The sequence below is a fragment of the Nothobranchius furzeri genome, chromosome 11, assembly GCF_043380555.1.
Source record: "Nothobranchius furzeri strain GRZ-AD chromosome 11, NfurGRZ-RIMD1, whole genome shotgun sequence".
NCBI lineage: Eukaryota > Metazoa > Chordata > Actinopteri > Cyprinodontiformes > Nothobranchiidae > Nothobranchius > Nothobranchius furzeri.
In genome coordinates this window covers 58,488,422-58,513,028 of record NC_091751.1, presented here as the reverse complement: position 1 = coordinate 58,513,028, position 24,607 = coordinate 58,488,422, and the positions used below count along the sequence as shown (strand labels likewise).

Sequence of the window (24,607 nt, the reverse complement as noted above, 5' to 3'; positions counted from 1 at the left end):
TGGTACTTTTTATTGCAGGGATTATGTAACCACTTTGTATTAACTGAGAGACAAGAAAAGAGAGAGTCACCTTTAAAAAGTTTAAGAAGATTTATTTCTAAACAATTTTAAACAAGACTAACTCTAAACTCTAAACTCTGGGTGATGAATGGATCTTGGTGTGAATGAGACATGAGATGAATGGTGTATGTGTGAGTGATGTTGTCATCAGAACTCTCGTATCCGGAGAAGCAAGTCTGAGTGATGAAGTGATGTTTTGCTCTTAAGCTATGATCAGAGTTTCATAAACACATGAGACGCCATTTTGTCGCTCCACACATACCCTTAGGATGTGACCTCTGTACAGATCCAGAATGCCAGGTCCTCGGACCCCCTTTTGGTACCGGAGCTGATGAAACAGCGTCAGCAGTACGACAGACTAGTTTTCGGATTTTAAAAAGCGACAGTTGGTTGACAGCGTCAGATGGACCCAGAGGGTCAGTGAGTTCAGCTTTTATTCTGAAAGGAACCGTCGCTTGGTTGGTAAAGTGCAGCAGATTTATCCAGCTTGTCGGTTCTTTGCTTAAAAAGGAAGTCCGGGTGGCCGGTCCGATACTTCTCTTAGAATGCGGTGAACTGCTTAAGATGGCGTGGGGACTGGTTTTATTAATCTGGATGTTTTGATTTTCGGTCGAATCAGAGTTTGATGGATTTATAAACACCACAGAGAGCATGCCACGCTTCAGAAAGGAAGGTTCCGATTGGATGAGAAAGATAAAATGTGTCATGTGACTTTTAAGCATTATGTGGATCAGTATATCTAGTGCAGCTAGATTAAAGTCTTATTACTTATTAAAACTGTTCATAACCATTGTCATTTCACAGATTGGTTCACATCTTATTATTGGACTAACAGACGTTTGATTAGCTTTATTAAAACAGAGTTCTTTGATTTATTGAAAAGAAAGAGTTCTATTTTCTTTCTTCTCTTGAGCTGGAAAGGAAACAGTTTTAGAAGCAAATGCATGACCTTGAGGCAGTCTCATGCAGATTAGTTCTTCCTGAGGAGAGAGGGTAAATAACTTTCGGTGGAATAGCTCCTTCATCACGTCACAATTGTGATCATCAATAAAGTAAAAAATGAGATACCAGTCTGGGGATTATTGTTTTACAACATTTGGGGTGACTGATGTTGTGTCCCATAGCCATAAAATAAATGATGTTGGCATGAAACTCACTCCAGTAGCTCAGAGTACACGTCTAGCACATTAAATCATTTAGTTAGAGAATAATATTCTGTTGAATGTTTTTGTAGAATAAAAAAAATAAAAAAATTGTCGACAAAAACCATTTTTAATTTTAGTCGACAAAAACTGATTAAGACTAAAATGCATTTTCGTCGTCAAGACTAAGACTAAGACTAAGATGCTCGCTAGAAGCAACACTGTTTCTCACTACCGTTCCATGATTATGGTTTTTCCCAGACAGTTAAAGACAAGTCATACTCAGTAAATTGATAATTAGATAAATACATTCTCATGTCTGATGTTAGCACTCTTGGGCGTTTTACACTTACTACAGGGTTCACTTACTACAATTATTATAGTAGTATTTCTCCGGCAGTAGAGGAAGTGTGGTTGCTTGCCGTCTTGCTGTTATAGCTGTTATAACACCACATTAAAGGCAGTAAAACACCACAATTGACTCATTATTCGCTTCACACATATAAATCACTGTGATATCAAGTTGTTGGTAATAAAAAAGTAGCTCAAGATATTTTTAGAGCTCACAATTAGCTTAAAAGTCACTGTTAGCATTAGTCGCTCAACATTAGCCTCTAGTCTGCTTTACCTGATATTAGAGTAAAACAAAAAGATACTTCTTAGGCAGTGTCGGGAACGTTACTTTAAAAAAGTAATTAGTTATAGTTACTGATTACTTTGTCAAAAAAGTAACTCAGTTACTAACTCTGTTACAAGATTATAAAAGTAACTAATTACCAAGAAAAATAACTACTTAGTTACTTTTTTCATTAAAGCATGCAAGAATTACTACAATAGTGAAATATAAATGACTAATGACTGGAACATAATAAAATGTATGTCCAAATGTTTTTTATAAACCTGAATAATTTAAATAAATAAGCACTTAACAGGAGGAACTACTAACAGCAGCATTACACTTATCTAGACTATTAAAAGGTCACTGTGTGATATTTAACAAGATCCCAATAAGCTAAAATTTAAAATTGCAAATAGAAACACCTGTAAAGGTTCCCGAGCCTTTAAAGTCTCTCAGTCTAGTTAAATTACAGAAATGAATGTAATTTTGCACAACATTTTAATTTTTCCAGCTTCACATAATTGTGTTTTTAGCAGCATTTCTGTTGCTGGTAATCTAGTAATGGTTAAATAAACAAATAAATAAAATCCTTTAAAATGACACTAGAAGAGGCACAAGCCTGAAGGAGGACTTACATTTACTAACTTGGGTCAGACCCAACCACAGAAGAGCTGAAGCTGGGTGGTAAACACACACAGGTAGTTCTAATAACACCTGAGCTCCATGACGTCTGAGACTGATGCATCAGTGTTACAGCGGGACTAAAGACATGATCAGAAACAGGTTACAGCTGGATGACCTAGGAAGGTAGAAGATCAGGACGTCTGAGCGGTGAACAGGTGAGCGGACCTTCAGGACATCCCGCTGTCACGCTAAGAAGGGCAGGGCTGTAGACCCGCAGATTCGCTGCTGCAGCAACAAATCTGCGGGGGGGTCTGCAGCCGTAGATATTCATCACGTCTTCCTCGTTCTTCACGGGCCGTGATGCGCTTGGATGAAAACATCTGCCTCTTTAGCTCCCGATCAGCTGATGACAGCTTCAACACACCGTGCTGCTTAACGCACGCATTTTCTTATCAGTAACAGAAACAATCATTTTGTTAAAAGAAGACGGTAATTAATTAGTTTGCTCATTACTGAAAGAAATATTTTTTTTATTAACGTGGTTATTTTAAACAGCGTTATTCCCATCACTGCTCTGTCGTGTCTACAGCAGGCAGTGACTGAGACAGTGAGGGTCTCCGCCCACCCGGCCAATCATCATCGTGTTTGTAAGTGCGTTACCGACACCTCTCTCTCCCTGGCTGCAGCTGAAGTGTGGCGGTCAGAAAGCCTCACACTGTTGCTCAACGTTCGACAAGCTCATAGTAACGCACAACCATCCGTCCCCAGTAACGGTAACGCCGTTGCAACAGTGGGAAAAGTAATTAATTAGATTATTCTGTTACCTAAAAAAGAACGTCGTTAGTAACGCCGTTATATTTAAACGGCGTTACTCCCAACACTATTCTTAGGGTACATGAAATAACGCTCTGGTTTGCTGTCTTTCATTCTTTAAACAACTCTGGGGCTTTTTATCGAATTGGTGTCGAATTACAAATGCCGGCACTGCAGCGTTAGCTCGGCACAGATTTGGCAACCTCACGGGATTATGGAACGTAAAAAGTAACTATGCCCCTTTTAGATAAGTGAAAAATTGACAACCCCCCCAGCCGGCTGAGAATGAAATCTGTTTCAAAATAACTTTACTTCTAACACGATTGAGACATTAGACTTTGTTGTGATTATTTCACAGAAGAATTCTTACATATTGCTCCTTTAACAAAGTTTCACTTTAGGAGTGTTCTAAATCAAAATACATGACCGACGCTTACCTGGGTATGATAAACCAGTTGTGAGTGGGATATTGCAACATTTAAATATTTGATACTATTTTATACCTACCTCCAGGTAGAGGGGGAAATATTCAAGCATTAAATTAAACATAAAGCTAAACACTGATTTAAACATTAGATAACATATTTAAAGGGATCCGACTTCTCCTTCCTCTGCTGTAATTCCACTGGTGTGCATTTTTGGGTATCACCAAACCCTTATCAGGCAGCCACCCTCATATGCAGTTGGATGCACGAAGACTAAAAAAATGATTTGGGTAATTTACAAAACCTCCTTTCAGAGACACTCAAAGCACCAGAGAGATACCAGAACAGGAGATCTGGTTGTACGAATATAAAACAGTAAAGTGAATTACAGCTTCTGTGTCCAACAGTGGAGCTTCTTTTCATTTTCTTTTTTTTTTAATCTTTCATGTTATGCACTCTACTTTCTTCTCGGTGTTGAAGGTAATAACCGAAGAAATAGATTCCAGACAGAAACAGAGGGACCAAAGATTTACTTTGAGATTTTAAAATGTGAGATTTGGTATAAATTCACAACAACAGCAGGTGCTGAAAGTCTTTCTCCAGAGTTTTTAGAACAAATGCAGTAAGTGCTTTTTCTTCACGCACATATGACAAAAATGCATTAATGAACAATAAAGCTACTGGGGTCTGTGGGTGAAGTTTTCACAGAAACACACTAGAACACAACTTTTACAGCTAAGCTTTGGAAATACTCTGCATGTGTCTGATTAGTGTAATTAGGAATTATTGGCTCTGAGTCTAGAAACTGTCTGTCTTGAAAACATCAGAAATCACACACACACACACACACACACACACACACACACACACACACACACACACACACACACACACACACACACACACACACACACACACACACACACTTATTACTATACGATCAGCGGTCTACTCTTTCCGCCGTTGAGGCGTGTTTAAATAGACGCTGCTTGCCTGAAAACTCATTAATCAGTAGGAGGTTGAAAGAATTTCTCCTCTGCATCAAAGTAAAAGACAGAGAAAGCAAACACACACTAATGAGCGGCTCCTCAGGCAGGTTGCAGATCTGCCCATGATGAACTCAGTTATCAGAGTAGCTCTTCAACAATGACAAAGTTATAGAGAAACTTAAAAATCCAGACACATTAGTGGTTTTATCATTATTTCAGCTCAGTTTTTCCACTTATACTTTAATTAGTTTTCCACTAAACTCAAAGAGGGCCAGGCTAGTCTGTAAGATGCCAACACACTGCTAGGACGGAGATGCATTTTTCTTTTCTTTGAATTGTGAAGTGCTTCACTTTTTTTATTGAACCAATTATGTTGAATAACCAACAAAGGCTGTAATTTAAAAGATGCTTTTTAAGGAAAAATTATCAGTTATCAAAGGCAAAAAACTTTTCTCTGGATGTAAAGTTTGAAAAATCATATCCAACTTAAAATGATTTAATTAGGATTTAATATGTTGGCGTGAAATGTCAAGCAAATTGCACAGGAAAGGAGTTTTCTGATTTTAGTGGATGATATGTCTTCTTCATAGGATTTACAAATGTAAAAAATCCACAAAGTTCATGTTTGAATATCTAAACAATACTCCAAATTGCATTCATACATATTATATATATTTTCAAGGTCTTCTTTATTTTTCTTGTGAGCACAGAACTAATAAAAATACTGATCTCACAGAACAGCAGCTTTTTATTTTGAACTCTTGTGCTGACAGATGAGTCCGCAACGTCACGTTGGGTCTAAAAACACATCTCCCAGCTACGTGTCTCTTAGCCATGAATTTTATGTTCTAGTTTATTTTTTCTTGTTGTAAAAAGAATCAGACACTGAGTAACTGATGTCCAGTTAGTTCTGGTCCCCCTACTGTTTGTGTCCCTCTCTCCTCGGCTGATGAATGTTCGTCTAAGGGACCACATGAGCCTACTCGTCTCCCGTTGTTCTGGCAACAGTTTATTGTTGAGAGTAAAACTTTAAAGATAAGCTCCTCTATCTTGAGGGAATCTGACACAGATATTTATGAGAGGCTGTTACTTCTTATAAATCACCGGAAGAAGAAGGAGGAGGAAGATGGGACATGATTTTAGAGCCAAATGGACCTGAAAAATAAAAATCTGTTGGCTGAATTAACCTTTTCTGGAATCTCTGGCAAAAATTTAGAGGCTGTCTGATTCTAACAAGGAGAGTCTCTTAGTTTGTCCATTTGAAGGTTATATAAGATGGGTTATAAAACCAGTGAAGCAGAATGGGTCCAAACCAAAAACAAGTCCTATTCAAAGGCATTTTAAACCTGCTGACATAAACAGAATAACAAGGACGCTCTGCCAACTGCCTGGAGGCCACTTAATAAGGTCAAGATTATTTGGATTCACCGGAGACGTTTGAGATGGAGGGAAATGCTGAAATAGATATAAAGTCAGATGAGTTCCTTGGAAGGGAAACATCTTGAGTGTCATTGGTGATTTTTTTATAGCATTTTTGGTTCACTACGCATATCTGCCCAACTGGGCTTTATCACTTTTTTCATATATATTCTTTTGTTGATGTCCAGAAATGGTCAGTTTTCATCTACAGACTGACCTACATGCCATCGGTCACCTGCAGACATGAATCTGCCTCTGTGCGTCTGTTAATCTTCCAAGTTGCAGGAAAAGATTCGACACTGCGTGTTTACACTCAGATTGTCAAGACTTCAACATCATGTTCCCTTCTCAAGGTCCTTCTGTGCCAAGCCTGTCTGCTTATCTAGGCCCGACTGGACTGTTATAAGAGTGACTGTTTTCAGCTCATATGAGTTAATCATTCGTGAAATGGAATAACAATAATGTCTTGATTAATCTGTGCTGAAATCAATAAGGTTGATTAATCTGTGCTTGAATTACTGAAGTTGGAAATTAATGCTATTATTACATTGAAAGTTTTATATATATGATGATCAGTAATGTTTGATATGACAAGGCAATCATCATCTACACTCAGACACAAGGTTCATTAGAGATGAACTAAAGTTAAGGTAAACTCATGACACATAGATATTTCCTTACCACAAATCAGAGCATCCTGTATCTGAAAGAAGGCCTGATGTTCTGAGGTTCTTGTTAATACCCCTTAATATGGCACGTTCACGCTGACAAGAAATCATAATATGAGAATATTAAAACAGAGCTCACTTCACGGTGAGTCAGTTCTAGAGAAAGCTACAGAACGGCCGTCCGGAGCGAAACCTCTTTAACCCAGAGCTTTTGACATGCTGTTGAAAATCCTGCTACACACTGGAGCTGACACCGCAAACGGTTCTTGCAGAACAAAGCTGATACTGTTCCGACTCCCTAAGAGTCCTTCTAGAGGCAAATGATTCCATCTGTCTGTTGTGACTCGGAAACATCTCTGGATTGGAGAGTCAGTGCTGCAGTTATTCTACAAACCTCTGTGCCCCGAGGTCATCCGACCTTCCTGACCTCTGGATCCGCGAAAAGGGTCTTCGAAAAGGGTGAGGTAGACACAACATGAATCTCGTCTGATGTGGGTTTGATAAGAATCAACTTCCTAGTTAATGCAGACCAAATTCTGTCCTTTTTACTTCCAGAACTCAGTTCTTCTAGATACGAAGGTTCTGATAACCTCACATTCACACATGGTCACCATACATCACATCACATCCACCTAGATCCATCCATCACAGTAGTCTTAGCTAACTTGTCATGTTTTTAATTGTTTGGAAAATAAATTCTTACTTTTTATAAACTTGACTCTCTTCTTGAATTGATACAAAGTGTCGTACAATGCCTGAATAAACAAATAATTCTAAATCTTCTGGTTAAACATTCAAAGACCAATCAGACTGGATTTCCATATTTATATGGACATTCACATCACATTGGTCAAAGTGTAGGGTAGTATATTGAGTAGGGTGGTATAATGAGTCGCCTAAAAACCCACCTCCTCCGCTTGCCGTTCCCTGAACGTGTTTGAATTTGGCCCTCTTTTATGTTGATTTTATTTCCCTGTTTTCATTGGTCTCTTTATCCCTTGTTTTACCCATTTGTCTTCTACTTTAATGTTTTACGTTTTTTTGCACTATTTGAATTGCTTTTATAATCGATTTATTCATCATGTTTCACATTTCTCATGTACCATGTTCGGCGCCTTGGGCTTCCCGACAGAGTAGCGAAAGGCGCTTTATAAATAAAGCTTTGATTGATTGATTGATTATATTAAGCTTTAAAAGCACCCAAATACATACAATAATTACTACTTACACTTTTTAGCAACAGCAATTAGGTCAACCTGCACTGAGCCTGTTAACGAGAAAAATAAAACAGTTTTTAAGAGTTAAAAATGTAAAATGACATTTTTAATCCTCATTTAAAAAATATTTTAAGTTTAAAGGAACCTGAAACCAGTTTAGGTCAACAGGTGACAGTTTTGCTGTTTGGTGGTGATAGAAAGCCCATTTAGCCTTTTGAAGGAGTGGTACATATCAGTTGGAATAATAATATGCTTGTGGAGCAGAGTGTGGCAAAATAATTTAATAATGATCACATTTGATCACTGGACAGTGTTTATTTTGTCATTTGGATCCCTCCATTTTCACACGCTTATACGGAGCATCAGCCTAAGCAGAGAGGCCCAGACTTCCCTCTCCCCAGCCACTCGGGCCATCTCTTCTGGGGGAATCCCAAGGTGTTGTTCCCTGGCCAGACGTGCGACACAGTCCCTTCAGTGTGTCCTGGGTCTTCCCTTGGGTCTCCTCCCGTGTTACGGCCGCCGCCGTTTTGGAGCCCAGTGGTGTGCTGCGCTTCATTCCCTGTTCAACAGCAGCAGCAGCAGCAGAGCAGCACCGTGGACAGCAGTTCCTTGGGAAGCTGTCCGTACTTTCAGGACCATGGACAGCGCCAGAGCAGCAGTCAAGCCAGCTGGGACTTTGCACCTCATCAGCTGGCTCTTCAAAAGCGGCCAGCTGGAGCTCCTCAGGGGAGAGAAATGTTTGGTGGTTGCAGCAGCAACGTGTGGTTCTCTCCCCTTGGTGGTTAACTTGTCTGACGGTTTTGTGGTTTAAACCAGTTTGTTTGTTTCTTGTGAAGAAACAACTTTAGGACTTTTGTGCGTGTTTGGGATTAGTTAAGTTAAACTGGTAAACTTTTGGTTTTGGTGTGTCTTTGAGACCATCTTTTGGTAAATTACCAGGTGGGGATCTCTCCCCTTTTTGACGTCTCTGAGTTCCTGAGCTATTTTAGTGGTTTGGACACTTTTGGTTAATTCAGTGTTTTGGTCGGTTTGTCTTTCAGACAAAACCTTTTGTTTAACTACTTAGTGGGATTTTTGCCCCTTTTAAATAAAGGAGGTTTTGTTTTAGGATTGATCGTGGTTGGTCCTTTGGACCTTTTTAGTTAGTTATATACTCTTTGCGTTGGTAATTTCTAGGTAAGGGTTTTTTGGCCCGGTTGGACTTGCCTGGAGAACCTCACTACGGAGGCATCCTTACTGGATACCTGAGCCACCTCAGCTAGCTCATCTCAATGTGGAGGAGCAGCGGGTCTACTCCGAGCCCCTCCCTGATGACTGAGCTTCTCACCCTATCTCTAAGAACCCAGACACTCTGTGGAGAAAACTCAATTCAGCCGCTTGTATCCGCAATCTTATTCTTTCAGTCACTACCCAAAGCTCGTGATCATAGATGAGGGTAGGGACGTAGATCGACCGGTAAATCGAGAGCTTTACCTTCTGGCTCAACTCTCTCTTCACCAGGACATATCGGTACAACACCCGCATCTCTCCAAATGCAGTACGAATCTGCCTATCGATCTCCCACTCCACCTTTCCCTCACACGTGAATAAGATCCCGAGATACGTAAACTCAAAACTGGGGCCAGGACCTCGGATCCCTGACCTGGAGAAGGCATTTCCTTTTCTGACTCAATACCATGGTCTCAGATTTAGAGGAACCAATTCTCATCCCTGGAGCGGAAGTCCGCTAACAGGACCACATCATCTGCAGAAAGCAGAGACTTGATCCTCAGGCCACCAAAACGGATCCCCTCAACACCTTCGCTGCACCTAGAAATGCTGTCCTTAGAAGTTATGAACAGAATCAGTGACAAAGGGCATCCTTGGCAGAGTCCAACTCCGAACCAAGCTCCGACACCGGTCATAGGGAGCTAACATCCCGTATCAGAGGGCCTGGTACCCCACACTCCTGGAGTACATACCTAACAACATTTAGTCAAAATCTCATAACTTTTCATGTTGGAAAATCTCACACTAAAGCAGGACAAAACATAATTTAGAGTTGATCTGGTCAGCTTGTAGCTTTATAATTGCAGAGTGACATGAAGAAAAATGGGTGAAAGTGTAGGTTATTGAGATGAATGTTTCCTCAGCTGCGTTAAAAGTTTCGTAAACACACCTTAAATTACCTTTAGGCACATTAATTTCCCTCTGGGATTAATAAAGTATCTTTGAATTGAATTGATCTACATGAAAGCCACAGTTTATATTCTATCAACACTCTTCTGCTGCTGTCTCTAGTCTCTGACTGCTGAACATTTTTTTAAATTTAGCTTAATCAAGATACACTGAGGAAAGTTTTCCCTTGCGGAATCACAAACAACCTTTGCTCTTCATCTTCTTATCTTTTCTGTTTCATGCTCTATTGTCTGGTCTAATTTCTCCCATTCTTCCTTCCCCTGTTATCCCCACCTCCACAGCTTCGCCCCCTTCTGACTTCGCTCTCTCTTTTTCTTTGCCTTTCATCTTCTTCTTTCTTTTTCACATTTCTCACCTCAGCACCCACCGGCCTCCTCTCTTCTGCCATTATTCTGCTCTTTTTGATGTAAGCCAATTATGTGTTATTGTAAGATGGACAAGCATGAAAGAAAATGAAAAATGTTAAAAAAGGCAATGTAAAAGAAAAAATGGATGCTTTTGAGGGAGCTTACACAGGAGAATAAATTATGTGTTTTTTAATTAATTTTCAACATGAATCTGGTAAAATTTGTGAGCTCGTCTAAAAATGAGCAAAGAAATGTGACTCATACCAGTGAGAGAAGTGGAACAAGTTAGTAAAGGAAGAACGCAAATCATTTAAAATTCTTTGCATGTTTGACTGTGTTTATAAAGCTCTGTTTACTTTCACTGACTCAACTTTGGTTAATGAAGTGTTGCAAAGTAAATTATTAGCGATCCATCTTACAATCAGCATGAAAGGGTTTTTCGTTGATGCATGAATTCGGACTGATGGAGTGAAAGGAAACAGAAAAAGAAGAGAAGGATGAAACAAGGTATCGGTGCATTAGTGTGGCCGCTAAACACACCCAGCGTGTGTTTTAATCACACAATAACAGAACTAAGTGCCTGTTTTTAGGCTCAAAAACGCTCCTGCACGACTTCTGCTCAAACACTTCTGTTAGATCTTAACGTGCATCATGCAAAGTTATTTGTGAAACACAGAAAGCATGTAAAAGAGAGAACTCCTAAATATTCAAATGAGGATGCTTGAAATTTAGTGATAACAAATAAAAAAAAATGCAATAATGTTAACAGACGTGTAAAGAAGGCCTTTTTGTCATGTTCAGGTGAGTTGAGTGGCTGCGGTGAGGATCCACACGCAGGTGAATGAGACAGGCAGGCTGCTGACGACGTTTTAAGAAGGTTTAAGAAAGAACACGCTGGAACTGAAAGAATGAACGGACAAGGAACTCAGAACTGGGAGGGTTTAAATACACAAGGAGCTGACATCTAGAGTGATTGGGAGACGAGAGGCAGATGGGAGCCATTAGGAAAGACACAGGACTGAAAAGAATGGGGAAAGGCCGGTGCCAGTACAAGATCTGCTCGGGTGCAAATTCGGCCCGGGGTCCTTCGACTGCCGATGACGTCAAAGTACGGCAAACCCACTCGGACAAAATACACTACACATCTATACTGTTGGAAAGAATTTAGCAGTTTTGTTATTAAAATAATGTTTCTTAAGACGTAAGTTTGTGTTTATAATGGTATTCGTAAAAGAAAACACTATTTTATTCATAATGTTGAACTCCTCTTTGAGCACATCCCTTGAAGGATCATAGGTATTAGCAACACCTGTGAAATTGTATTAGCAGGAAAGAAGTGTGTCCCGTTTATTGAAGTATTTTGTGTTTAGAGTTTTTGACGTCTTGTCCATGCGTAGTTCAGTTACGCTCATAGCTGCTAGCCAAAACTCTGGAGTTAAAAGTTTTCTGGCTTTACTAAAATATCTGTCTGTACTTATTTGATTGATGGTAGTTTTACTTTCTATTAGACTCCAAATGGAATCATTTGGCACGTTTCTAATTCATAATTTGTAATAATGTAATCGGCGATATTAGTATTAGCATTCCTATGGGTTTTTCCATGCATATTAGCATTGCGCTAACCACTCGCTGCCAAATTGCAGCCTTTGCGATTAGAAAATCTCCTTTTGTCACATCGCAATTTAATTGCACATGCAGTTAATCGTTCAGCCCTAATATACATGCAGCTCTATGCTAAAAGTGTATTTTCAAAGAGGTAATGATGGATTTCTTTGTAAAAGTTGTCCATCTTTCCAACAGAAAGATTTGCCTGGACCAACGTAACGTGATAACAACGTAACGTGATTACGTAATTCCGTAAGGTTCATGTTCAGCTAATCAACTACTTAGACGTCATCGGCAGTCGACGGACCCAGAGCAATTTTGCACCCGAACAGATCTTGTACCGACAGCGGCACCAGATGCCCAACGCAGGCCAAGATGGAGTCTGGGGGGCCGGCGTCTGGGGCACAGGAGGCAACGGGCGAGGACAGGGCTGGCGGTGACTGGAGACGCTGCTGACGCTGGCTGGAGTGGAGGAATTGAACTGAACCCAATTAATCTTCTGAGAAACAAACAGGGGCTTGTAATCAAGTTGGGGGCAGAGAACAAGCTACACAACAACAGGAGTGGTGGTGCCTGCCAGATAAGGCAGATAAAGGCAGATGCTTTACTGACAAGCGGAGACTAATCATGTACAACTCAGGCTCTGACAGCATCCTGCAGGAATCAGACGTTGGTGACAAAGAGCAGAAGGCTTTGAAAACGAGTATTTTTGTGTTTGATTCACAAGCTAGGATTAGCCATCCTGCACCTGTCATCTGGACAGAAATATTACAGCTGAAGCAACTTTTTCATGTGTCAAAAAGTTTAAGTAACACTGCTGTCCTGCTCCTAATGATGAGGAAAACAAACCAGCTGTTCAAACCCGAACTGCTAGATTCTCCACATGATAAATCTCTACCCCAGCTTTAGCTTACAGGGCGTTTAATGAATGAACCCTGATTTGAACGGGACTTTAAGACTCAGCGAATGTCCTACAGACAGCTGGACGGTGCAGATAGGCTCAGGGAAAGTGAAGAATGTGTCCAAAGACGAGTGACTCATCCTTTAATCTATTACTGGAACTTAAAAAAGAAGAAAGATAAGCATCCTGTGTGTGTGTGTGTGACTGTGTGTGTGTGTGTGTAGATTCATGTGTAAAGGTTTCTGTCAGATGTGACATTCCTTCAGACTGCCGGATCGATGTGGAAATGGAAGCCTCTCTCCTCTCCTCTCCTCTCCTCTCCTCTCCTCTCCTCTCCTCTCCTCTCCTCTCCTCTCCTCTCCTCTCCTCTCCTCTCCTCTCCTCTCCTCTCCTCTTCTCTCCTCTCCTCTCCTCTCCTCTCCAGCCTTCTTTCATCCCGCTCTCCCCCACCTCTCCTGGGATGAGAATTGCAAAATCAATAGAGCTAAATGGAGTTGCCACGGAAGCCATTGAGTGTCCCTACTAAGTGCCGGAGCTACAACACTCCACTCTCCTCCTGTTTACCACACTGCTTTTCAACAGCAATCAGCTACTACTGGAACTCTGAGTGATGCAATGATTGTTGTGAGTAAGTGGTAAATCAGATGTTGGACTAATATGTGATTATTTGCATCTAGTGGGTTAATAAAGATAAATTCAGGTTCTGCAGTTTGACTAAGACTCATCACTTAATTACCATCCAATACGATGTCTCTGTGGGGAGGTAAAACGTTTGTACACTCGTTATTTCCCTAAATGTTAAACGTAAGCGAGAAAAGAATCATCTCGTTCAGAAAAGGCATATTTGTTTTTTGACGTGACTTGAATCAAGAGAATAGGCAGAGGTCAGACATCTGACCCATCAGACATGTTTATTTCTGTCAGAGCTGAGTCTGAGTCTAAGAGGTCTTCTCACTAAAAACTCAGAAGATTTCTGATATTGAAACACGACAAAATTCATTGATTTCAATTAGATTTTTCCAACTGATTAACAAAAATGAGTCAGCAGCTAAGAGCAGTGAAAAATTATATAAGCAAGCGAGTAATATCCATGGTAGAGTTCTAAAACCTCTGCTTACCCCCTAAAAAACACACAAATGTAAAAAAATACATCTTGGCGATCGTCAAGAGTTATGGGAAATTGCTTGATAGACTGACAAGTCTAGTACATCTTTCAGAAGGGTGTGTGTCCCGTTACGTCTGGTGTAAAGCTAAAAATGAGTCCAAACTGGAGGCATCAATGGCGTAGAATGGCAGCGGTGCGTCGCTGATTCTAATACAATCCATTCTAGTCTATGGGGTTGATCGAAACTGGCTGCAGCGTGGAACTTTTCAGGCATGTCCCTGAAGCTGCACCGCTAAAGATAGGGTTACGTTGGGCTATTTTTGTTGTGAGCTGCTTCTGGGATGTGTCAATTTCTGCAATTAACATAGGGCTAGACAGGAAATCACACACAGTATCAGTGTAAAACGTCCGGTAATTGTCAAAATAAAAGTCTATTGCAGAGGTGCGATTTCCTGCCTATGCAGATATTCATGTGACACGACGACTTATTTACTACCAGTATCTTTCCAGAAGTGCAACAGTGTGTTTTTCATGGTTTTAATCCTGGCAGTGGAGAGGAATTACATCATATATGACATCAAACAGTGATATCAGTGGGATCTCCTTCTTCATTTCGGTTTAATGGCGGATGGCGTAAACAAACAGTGACCTTTGAAGTCTCAAGGGATTATGTGATCTCACGAGTTTAGCGAGGAGGATGGCGGAGACTACCTTGGTGTGGAATGACGCGCCACGAAACGTGAGTAAACCACCCCGCTGCTGTTCCACACCACTGATGCCTCCTGGGCGTAACGCTGTTTGTCAGAAAAAAGAACCTAGCAGTCAAACACGGTGGTGGTGGCGTGATGGTCTGCCTCAGGACCTGAATTACTTGCAGTAACTGAAGCAACCACAATTTATTTTTTCTCACCAAAATTGAGAATGTCTGACTTTTGACCTTAAACAACTGTTTCTACTAGAAAACTCTGATTTGGTTGGATTAAACAATTCTGTAAAGAAGATGGGACAGAATTCCTCCACACATGACAGATTATTGTCATTTATCATAAATGCTTGACTGCAGCTGTTGCTGAGTGTTCTAATCAAGGTTTAGGAGGTAAAACTATTTTCTCTTAATAAAAAAATCTACATTTTGAAGCTAAACGTTGTATTTACTCAGGTTAACTTAGATTTTTTTAGCTGATCTGAAACATTTAAGTGACACAACAGAGAAAAAACTGCAAAGAGACCAACTAGATTTTTTCACAGCTCTTTAGGAGGTGATTAAGTCTAAGTTATAAAGGATTTAGTATAATTTATTATCTACAACAGCCTCCTTCTTACTGCAGACTATAAGTTAAACACTGAGTTCATGATTTTTTCTGCCCCCACAAGTCTTTCCTTAGATTGAATTTATTTTTAACGAGTCTCTGTGCCAGTGAATAACATTGTCCTTACCTTCTCTGAATAATTCTGCTGCTTCTTTCAAAGGGAACAGGGGCAAATTAAATCCCCATAATACACGTCTTAATGTTTTCTGTGCAGCTGAGGAAAATAAAAGCACGCAGACAGAATGACGGGGCGATAACAGTTCTGTTGCTTGGAAGCCATCTCTTTGTCACGTTCACAGCCAGGACCTAACAGCAGATTGAGGAAAACATCTTTTAATCTACCTTTGACCTAGAAGGGTAAACTAGAGGGACAAAACACAGTGCTGAATGTCAGAGCTGCAGCAGACGTCTCTGGGTTAAATGTCTCACAGCAGCCTGAACACTGAGCCGGTGCAACGTGAAGAACGATTTTTAATCCTCCAAATTCAGGTGAAAATTTTTAAGTGATTTAATAACATTTTCAAGCCCTACAAAATGATCACACAGGCAAAAGCTTAACTGGTGGCCATATTTAATTAATTTTCTAAGGATCTCTGAAGAAGGTGGACTTTTCCAGCATCTCAAGGGTAAAGAAGGAGATTAAATTTACATTCATGAACCATTATGAGCAGGGGAGAGTGTGTTAAAATGAGAAATATCTCTACATACATAAAAAATAATTTCATTTCATCTTATAAGATTTTTTATTTGTGCTAAATGGTTCAGTGGAGAACTGAAATGACTTCTAATCAAAGCTTCCATCCTAATGATTACCATAATTGAATTGGATGGTTTCATCTTCACTAATCTGACCCAGTTATTGCAACATGTTAAAAAAAGAAGAAAAAGCAAATGTCAAACTGGAAACTAAACGTTCAGGAGAAGAGTCTGCGCTGCGACTTACGTAAGGCAGAGGCTTTTGAAAGCATCGGCGAGCACACTTGTATTACGCAAGCAGGGGAAGCTCCGTGCAACATTCGGGTGAAAGCTTATTTCTTTATGTTCTCCAACAGTAACTGAAGCTAAATCATATGATGAAAATTTTCCTGGCAGAGGTCTTCTAAATGACTGAAGCACTTTCACTGCACAGGAGTTTGACAATGTTCTGGATTCATGGCTGATAAGAGCTCTGCTGCAGCTGGGAGAGCTATTAACCGTAACTAAACAGACTTTTTGCCCATGAGTGTGTGTGTGTGTGTGTGTGTGTGTGTGTGTGTGTGTGTGTGTGTGTGTGTGTGTGTGTGTGTGTGTGTGTGTGTGTGAAATCCGTTACTTTCTTATCTCCTGCCGAGTGGAGAAGAAAGTGTTGGTGGGCTTCTGGTAATTAGAGGGGAAAACGTCTCCCTTCACTACACAAATAACGATAGCACTTCATGTGCTGAAGAGAATCACCTTCAATCTTCACACACACACACACACACACACACACACACACACACACACACACACACACACACACACACACACACACACACACACACACACACACACACACACACACACACACACCTGCTCTAGTTTCCAGTGGAACTCTGCAGGTCTGAAAGTGTCGATCTGTGTGAAGTCTCTCCTGAGCAGGAACACCAGGCGGCAGTTGTGAACATAAAGAGAGTAATGGTGGCGGTTCATCTCTGCAACAGACAAACACGCACATAATAAAATACATTATGCATCATTTTTGTCTGCGAGCTTCATTATTAATGTTCAATTTTACACATTCATTCATTTTTTTGTGATTTAATGTTTCCAAAAACTGTTAACTAATTAAAAACTCATTACAGCTGCTTCAAAAAGGGCAATAAAGGTTCATTTAGGGATAATCAGAAGTTTTATTTTATTCATAAGTATTTGATTTAGGGAAATGTGCTCAAAGCCGTGTTCATGACTGTCTTCTAATGTGAAACTGCAAAAATGCACGGTAAACAAAAGCTGGAAGTTAGAAACAGAAAAAAATACCTTTTCCCTTAATGCTTTAGGACAAACACAGATTTATCCCTAATATCACACTGTAAAATGAAACCTTGACTTAACATTTAGAATATGTGTGTTATGTGTACTTTATAATTTACTTACGCATTGCATCATAATGATGCTGCACTCCTAATTTCTCTGAACTAGGAGAACGTTAGCACCAAAGGTACTTAGTTTAGCATTTTACTGTGAATTAGCCACTCTCTAATCTAATCTAATCATCACCTAGCAACATTATAGGAATGATGGATTTTATTTATTGACGCCCCTTAAGAAAAACCTCTGATTGAGCCTATTTATAAACTCTAAACATCTGGTATAAAAAAAAGTAACCGGTCATAGTAACAAGACAGACATCAATAAAGTTTTAAATTAGCTTCTCTACTGTTTCTAAGCTACTAAGCCATCTAGACGATTCTGATAGCTTGCAAAGTGCAGATGGCGTCTTTAATTACACAGTTCAAACATGCAGTAGAGAAGAGAGCAATGCAGGATTTTAGTTGTTTAATTATCGGCCTTTGCAATGGTTTATTTTGATCATAAATTCACCAAATAATTCAGAATTTAGAACAGTTAGTAAAAAAAATGAAGGAAACGGTTCAGTTGCTGCGAGAAAATTGTATCACCTGTCTTGTCAGAGTTACACAGAATGGTCTCCTTCTCAGCTCGGAGTCCAGGACTCGGTCCGTGTTTCATCCACATCGCTACGGTGAACTGGTCTGTCAGGTTCTGGGGCACGGCGTGATCTGGAACGTTTGTAGCCTGATGCCCATCAAACCTGTAAATGAGGTCGCTGTCTCGCCCGCTGTCAGTGAGCAGAGACGCCGTCCAGTTTGTGGACGGGCTGGGTGCAGGCAGGAGGTCGGTGCTGCCTGATGCTGCACCTGGACAACCCCACAAGGAGATGTAACACTGAAGAGACTAAACATTTCAATGTCAACAAAGATAAAAAGTAGGTGAAATGCTACAGGAAAGGTTATCAACAGATAAGTTTAATTAACAATGAGAATAAAAAAGGAGCAACGTTGATGGAAATCTGATTATTAACCTATCGACCTATCCTCTTTATATTACCCCCCCCCCCCCCCACACACACACACACACACACATACACACACACCACCACCACCACACACACGCCATTTCAACAAGACAGCCTTTCAGTTCATCTCCTTTCTCTCTTTTATTTACCACAGAGTTTTTGGAGAGACTTTTCAGAGTAAGTTTCCCGGTCACAACCTTTTCCGATGTGGTTTGTCTGCAGCTCTAGCATCACCTTCATGCCAGACAAGGGACCGCCACACGTTTCCAGGTGCATCTTGGGAAACAGCTGCTTGCTCCCTGTTCCTGGCTCGTAGTCCACCCGCTTGTTCCAACCTGAGGAGACCAGATTAGGGATATATTACTGAGTATTTTAATGTCATTTTTTGACTGATCTTATAAGATCATGGAAGAGATGACAGAGAAAAGGCTCTTACATCTTACTTATTTTAACGTGAAGAAACTGAGATGATTTGTTTTCATTCATCTTGAACAAGAACGCCTCACTCCTGATATGGTTTGGAGAAGGTCTGGACTGTGTGCATATCGTACTGTCAATTATTTATTTGTTTAATTTATCTTTATTTAACCTTTATTTAGCCAGGTAGAAAATCTCATTAAGATTAAAAACCTCTTTTTCAAGGGAGACCTGGTCAAGATAGGCAGCGACAAGCCTCACACAGTTACAGAAAACGTGTTACACAGTTAAAACACGTAAAAACAACACAAAACATCATAAAAATAGAGTAGTTAAAAATTTTAAAGTTAGAAGCTATCTAAATGAAACAGCTACATGTCATAGAGTTGACCTCAAGATTTTTTAGTTTAGATTTAAAAACACTCAACGAAATTAACTCTTTCATTTTCCAGTCGGCCTGCCACTGATGCCTAGTTCAGTGCATTTACATGGGACAGAAAGCAACAAGTAATGTTGCAGATGAGGAGAATAGTGACCAGCATTTTTCCTTTCAGGAAGGGAACTTATGTAGGAGGGCAGCAGTCCGAGTACTGTCTTGTGCATAAATCTGTGGTGAGTCTTCCTCCTGCTGGTAAAAGCAGGCCATCCTACCTGATTCGCATTGGTGAGTCAGAAATTTATGGTTAGTAATGAACCTCAGAGCAGCGTGGTACACAGTGTCAAGCAATCAAAGACATTTAGCAGAAGCATTCATGTATCATGTCTCCATAATCCAGCACAGGTAAAAATGTTTCAGCAACAAGTCGCTTCGTTGCATTAAAACAGAAACAACTTATTTCAAAATACATACACAGTTTTAACGTCAGCTTCTTCACAAGATTCTCTACATGAGGTTTGAAGGTGAACGAATCGTCAATCAAGAAACCCAGATTGTACGTGTGAACCAACGGTATTTGTGTAACCCTGGACACAGTCTTTTTGACTCGCTCCCTGGCAGGAGGCTCACATCCATTCGGACCAGAACCTCTCACCACAAGAACAGTTTCTTCCCCTCGGCGGTTGGACTCATGAACGACAATCCTAGGACTGCCCATTCCAGTCGCTTGGTTCCAGTCACCTGACCCTGTGTTGTGTTTGTACCTGAACCGATCCGCTCCGATTAGTACCTACACTGTCTTGTCTCAAGCAACCGTTTCTCAAAGTTTTGGCACTTTATATTATTATTCTATGAGTTTTCAGGCGTCTTCTTTAAAAAGCAGCTGCCGAAGCAACGCTGACCTTTACACACACACACACGCGCGCACACACGCGCGCACACACGCACACACACACCAGAAAATGTGGGGTGCACAGAGAACTGGGTCTGAATTCATCACGGCTTTATGTATTATTCATGCATTAATGCTACTAAGAGTTAATGGTTTTACATTAGGCTTCATATGGGTTAATGGTTTGACTTTATAACCACTTTATTGAGCGCAAATTACAAAAGATAATGCAACATTAATAAGGATGATGACAGAAAGAGGAGCTGTCCGGAGCCAGCTGATGTCGGTGGCTGCTAGGATCTGAAATAACTCCTGTCTCTTCAGTTCTCAGTTCCTTTTGTTCTGCAGATCTTTGGAGCTACAATCTGTGAAATATGATGCTATTAGATAAAAGTTAACATCATGTTTTAGATCCTATACATATTAATTCACATGGGTCTGGTTTTACGGTGGATCTTATGTGTGACATCATCTTTATTTTTCTTTATTTGGATTAATCTATTACCGATAACTTCACATTTTCAACACTGAACTTTTCAGATGCAATTAGATTGATGAGCAGTAAAAATAGCAGAATTAGTCAAAACTGGAGGATGTGGAACAGATTTAGCTGGAAACGTCATTTCACACGGTTTTGGAGTTTTATATTCAGAGCCCGAATTTCAATCCTAAAGAAAACGTTGGCTTTCATTGGGGGTGGGGGTGTTCACAGACTTTTTGCTCATGTTTGCACTGGAGACCAGACAGATGCTTAAGATGTGCCCCTGACAGATGAGAATAAAACTCCACAGTAGGAATGTTTTTCTTCATCATGAACAAACTCCCTCATCACTGAAGGAGCTTTCATCATGGTGGACAAAATTCTCCAAAATAAAACAAAATCAACGTTTGTTCAACAAAAAAGTCCACAGCTTAGATTAAACATCTGCTACAAGGTAACACCACCTGGCAGAAAGCAATAAACAACAGAAACATTACCGGCGCTTCGCTGACTCTCAAACTGCTGCTTTCCAGGCTTCCTGCAGCAGCTGGAGCACTAACGCTGGTTTGTGCATTAAAATGGAAATTATGTAGTTTCTAGAATGATCACAGCTGTTTTATTAAAGCTTATTTTGTCTTTACAAGAACAAATTAACACAATAAGAACACATTTTAGCCTCTGAAGTGGTGTAATGTAACTTTTTTAAATTTAAAAATAATAAAACCAAAAATAATGTTGTACAATCTTAGTTAATTATTTAAAAATATTACTTTCCACTTAGTTCCTCACTGATTTTAGTTACTTTTAATGGCTTTAGAAACATTTATCTGACTCTCCTGATCCTGTTGCTTTTCTGTCTCATGTTGCCCGTTCCATTTACTTCCCTCTCCTTCCATCTTCCTGCCTGTCTTTCTCCCTCATCCCTGCATGAGTTTGATTCTGAGATGCTGTCAGTGCTGACAGGTGGCGCAGCTGGGAGACGGGCTGACTCGAATGCCAAGTTGTTGGCATGTTAAGGGAGGAAAAAAAAGTACTCCAGTCAGGATTCCCTCTGGAGGTTTCTGTCAGGTTCTCTGATTCCTTCCAGAAACATTCCTTCTAAAATGAGACAGATGTTCCTTGAAGAGGAGGATTTGCACTAAAACGCCTTTCTTTGGCTCTGATGGCATCGATTAAATACTGGTGTGTTCGCGCACCCATGTTTCAAACTAACGCAGAATCCAATTTACAAATGTTTTCTGTTTGTTTCTCTATCTCTAACCTTGCCATCCAGGTCTGCAGACAGGTTTGACTTCAATGTGCACCCCCACATCCTCTTTGGCTTTCTTCTGGCCACAATCAAAGGCAGACACCAAAATCTTGTAGCTCTGCTGTTTGTCGAAACTCAGTTGCTCCGTGTTTCTGATGTTACCTGCAGGAGAACAAAGGCAGAAAATAATGATGCTTATTTGTAAGCAGAGGAAACACAAATGTCATGCTGACTTTACAATAAAATATTGTCAGATTGTTTCATACCCAATAACTGAACATGAACTGCTGTTTAAAAAAATTGGCAGAAAAAAATAAGAAATAATTTTTGCATTGAAACAGAAAAATAAACGTCTTCCTGAGTTATCAGAGAGAAACAGCAAAGCATTCTCCACCAGCTGCTGGACGGGAAATCACAGAGTGAATAAATGGTTTTATCTTTGTTTGCTTCTGAAGCATAACCACCAGGTTATTCTAGAATTTAGCAAGACAATTTTACCGTATCAGATGTTGCATTGATAGCATCCTCAAGCTAACATGTTGCCATACTGAGAATCGTGTATTTATTGATGAAGATATTTGAAAGTAATATTTTAAAAAAACGAAACGTATTTTGATTTTTTGCTTGACAAGTTTTTCTTTTCTCTCATCCATATTGACTGTTGTCACCTAACCCATTGGTTGTCAAACTTTAGTGCATCTTCTATTGGTGGTGCCCAGAATTCCTTTAGTGGCTCTCAGAAGAAACTTTGGTATCAACCATCACAAGCTGAGCTGGGATGCAAAATTAAAAACCAGCATAGAAAATACTACCTTAGGCTCAAATAGGTAGAAACAAAAATCTGTGAGGAAATTTGCATAATTTCAACTTTGTAGTCAGTTGTGGGGCCAGAAGACAGCCTTGACTTCAGTGTGTGACATTGTTTTTAGCAATGGATGCATGAAGCATCATTTGTTTGATAAGAGGCTCTCAAAAAATCAGCATCTTAACAAAAAAGTGGCTTTTTAAATAGTTTTTAGTGTTGTTTATTTGTGGAAATCATCTTAGTGTTTCATGACCCACAGTGGCAACTTTGGGAGCCACTAATCTAACATGAAAGTTTCAGAGACAAAAAGAAAAAAACATTCATAACTGGCTTTAACACTGAGGACAGAGTTAGGATTAACTTTATTACAAAATCACCCAGAGTAAAGCAATAATGGATAGCAAAAGCAAGCTTTTTATCTGCTTCGTCACTACGTCACCTATCTCTAAGGCTCGTACACACAGTTTGCTCTTTGTTCACCACTGATATCCTCATTTGTCTTCCATGAAACTCGATCTCGCTTCATGTGGAGGAAGAAACCACTGCAGCTTCGCCTGAAGCTGTTTAAATGTCTCCTTCAGTCTTTGGATGAACATGCATTTTTATTTTTGTCTTCTCTCATGGAGATCCTCTAAAGCCACACATGTATAGATGTGGGAGAACCACAGTTAACAGGTATTTCTAATAACAGCTACTCTCTTTTAATGAAGTACATTTATTTTTCACTGGCTGATTCAGGTCATTGTTTCGCTTCAGTAATGACAACGAAGAGCCATAATTATATAACAGTTTGTATCGGCCATTGTTATTTTATGGATTAGTTTGGATCAAGGAGCTTCACTCTACAAAAAAACCATTCCACTGCTGCTGAGGAGGAAAACGAAGGGAGGAGGAGAGAGGATGGCTGCATAAAGCCACTAAAAACCCTAAAGTGATCCGACACGACAAGCGAGGAGTCAGGCTCAGACAGTTTCTTACAGGGGCTATTTGAATTGCAGATAACGGCACTGGATCTCAACAATGTTTCTGTCATTTGACAGCAGGTAGAATGTGAGATTACCTTCAGGTGCAGAGCTGTAAGGACATTCTTTTATTTTGCTGCACTGAGTTTAAGGAACATGCGCTGCACAAGCAAATTCTGCTTTTTATTTTTCTACCTTAAGTAACCCCCGTCTTTTCATAAATATGTTTACTTTAAATACATAAAACAGCATATCTACCTACATTTTGTCCTTTATTATTTTCGCTCTTAACAGTGAGCGAGAATGTCAAATACATTCTTGACCACTTCAGTAAGACCAAAGAGACATATTATCAATAAAACCCTAAACATATCTGTGCCAGTGCCACACAAAAGGTGGTTTTCCAGGACCGCTACTCAGAGCAACTCGGACCGATGCAGCTCGGCCTCACCACTGTTTCCAAGGGCACGGTTCGGTATTTTCCCTCTACGTTCTCCCCTATTTTTAGTCCCTGCTCCGTTGAGGTACCTGACGAGGCTGAGTTGGGCTGGCAACGTGATTCTGGCAGCTGCTTGGCAAGGGGGTGGAGTCACTGGTGGCTCCGGAGTTTTTTGCTTTCTGTGTCACAGCCTGCTGCCATTTCCCGGTTCAGAGTCTGACAAAAAGCCATGAAACTGAGCAAAATGTCCAGCAACATCAAAGTTTTTCAGCTTAGTTGCGTTTCTGTAAAGCACACTGGTTACCTTACACTGTAGCACACACTTTCTGTCATGGAGCAGGCATGGAAACAAAACTACACTACGATGGGCCGATTGAAGCCACGCTGTTCAGAGCTGTTTTAGGCTGAGTAGTGTTCCTGGAAAACCACCTTTAGAGGCCCCACCAGAGAACCTGTAAGGAGATTCTGCTAACCGGGTCACATTCCTCACCAGAGGATTCAGCTCCGTGATT

At 40.2% G+C, this 24,607-nt stretch overlaps 1 protein-coding gene across 1 annotated transcript in view; it reads right to left on the bottom strand.

The window, feature by feature from the left end:
- Nucleotides 1-24,607, bottom strand: part of clstn2a (calsyntenin 2a) — a 214,619-nt gene that overhangs the window by 25,266 nt on the left and 164,746 nt on the right. Inside the window, exons 6-9 of the mRNA XM_015957243.3 lie at nucleotides 21,902-22,051; nucleotides 18,624-18,809; nucleotides 18,059-18,316; nucleotides 16,971-17,092 (exon numbers count right to left, since the gene is read on the bottom strand). Coding sequence (XP_015812729.3) covers nucleotides 16,971-17,092; nucleotides 18,059-18,316; nucleotides 18,624-18,809; nucleotides 21,902-22,051 — 716 coding nt within the window. The remainder of the gene's footprint in view (nucleotides 1-16,970; nucleotides 17,093-18,058; nucleotides 18,317-18,623; nucleotides 18,810-21,901; nucleotides 22,052-24,607) is intronic.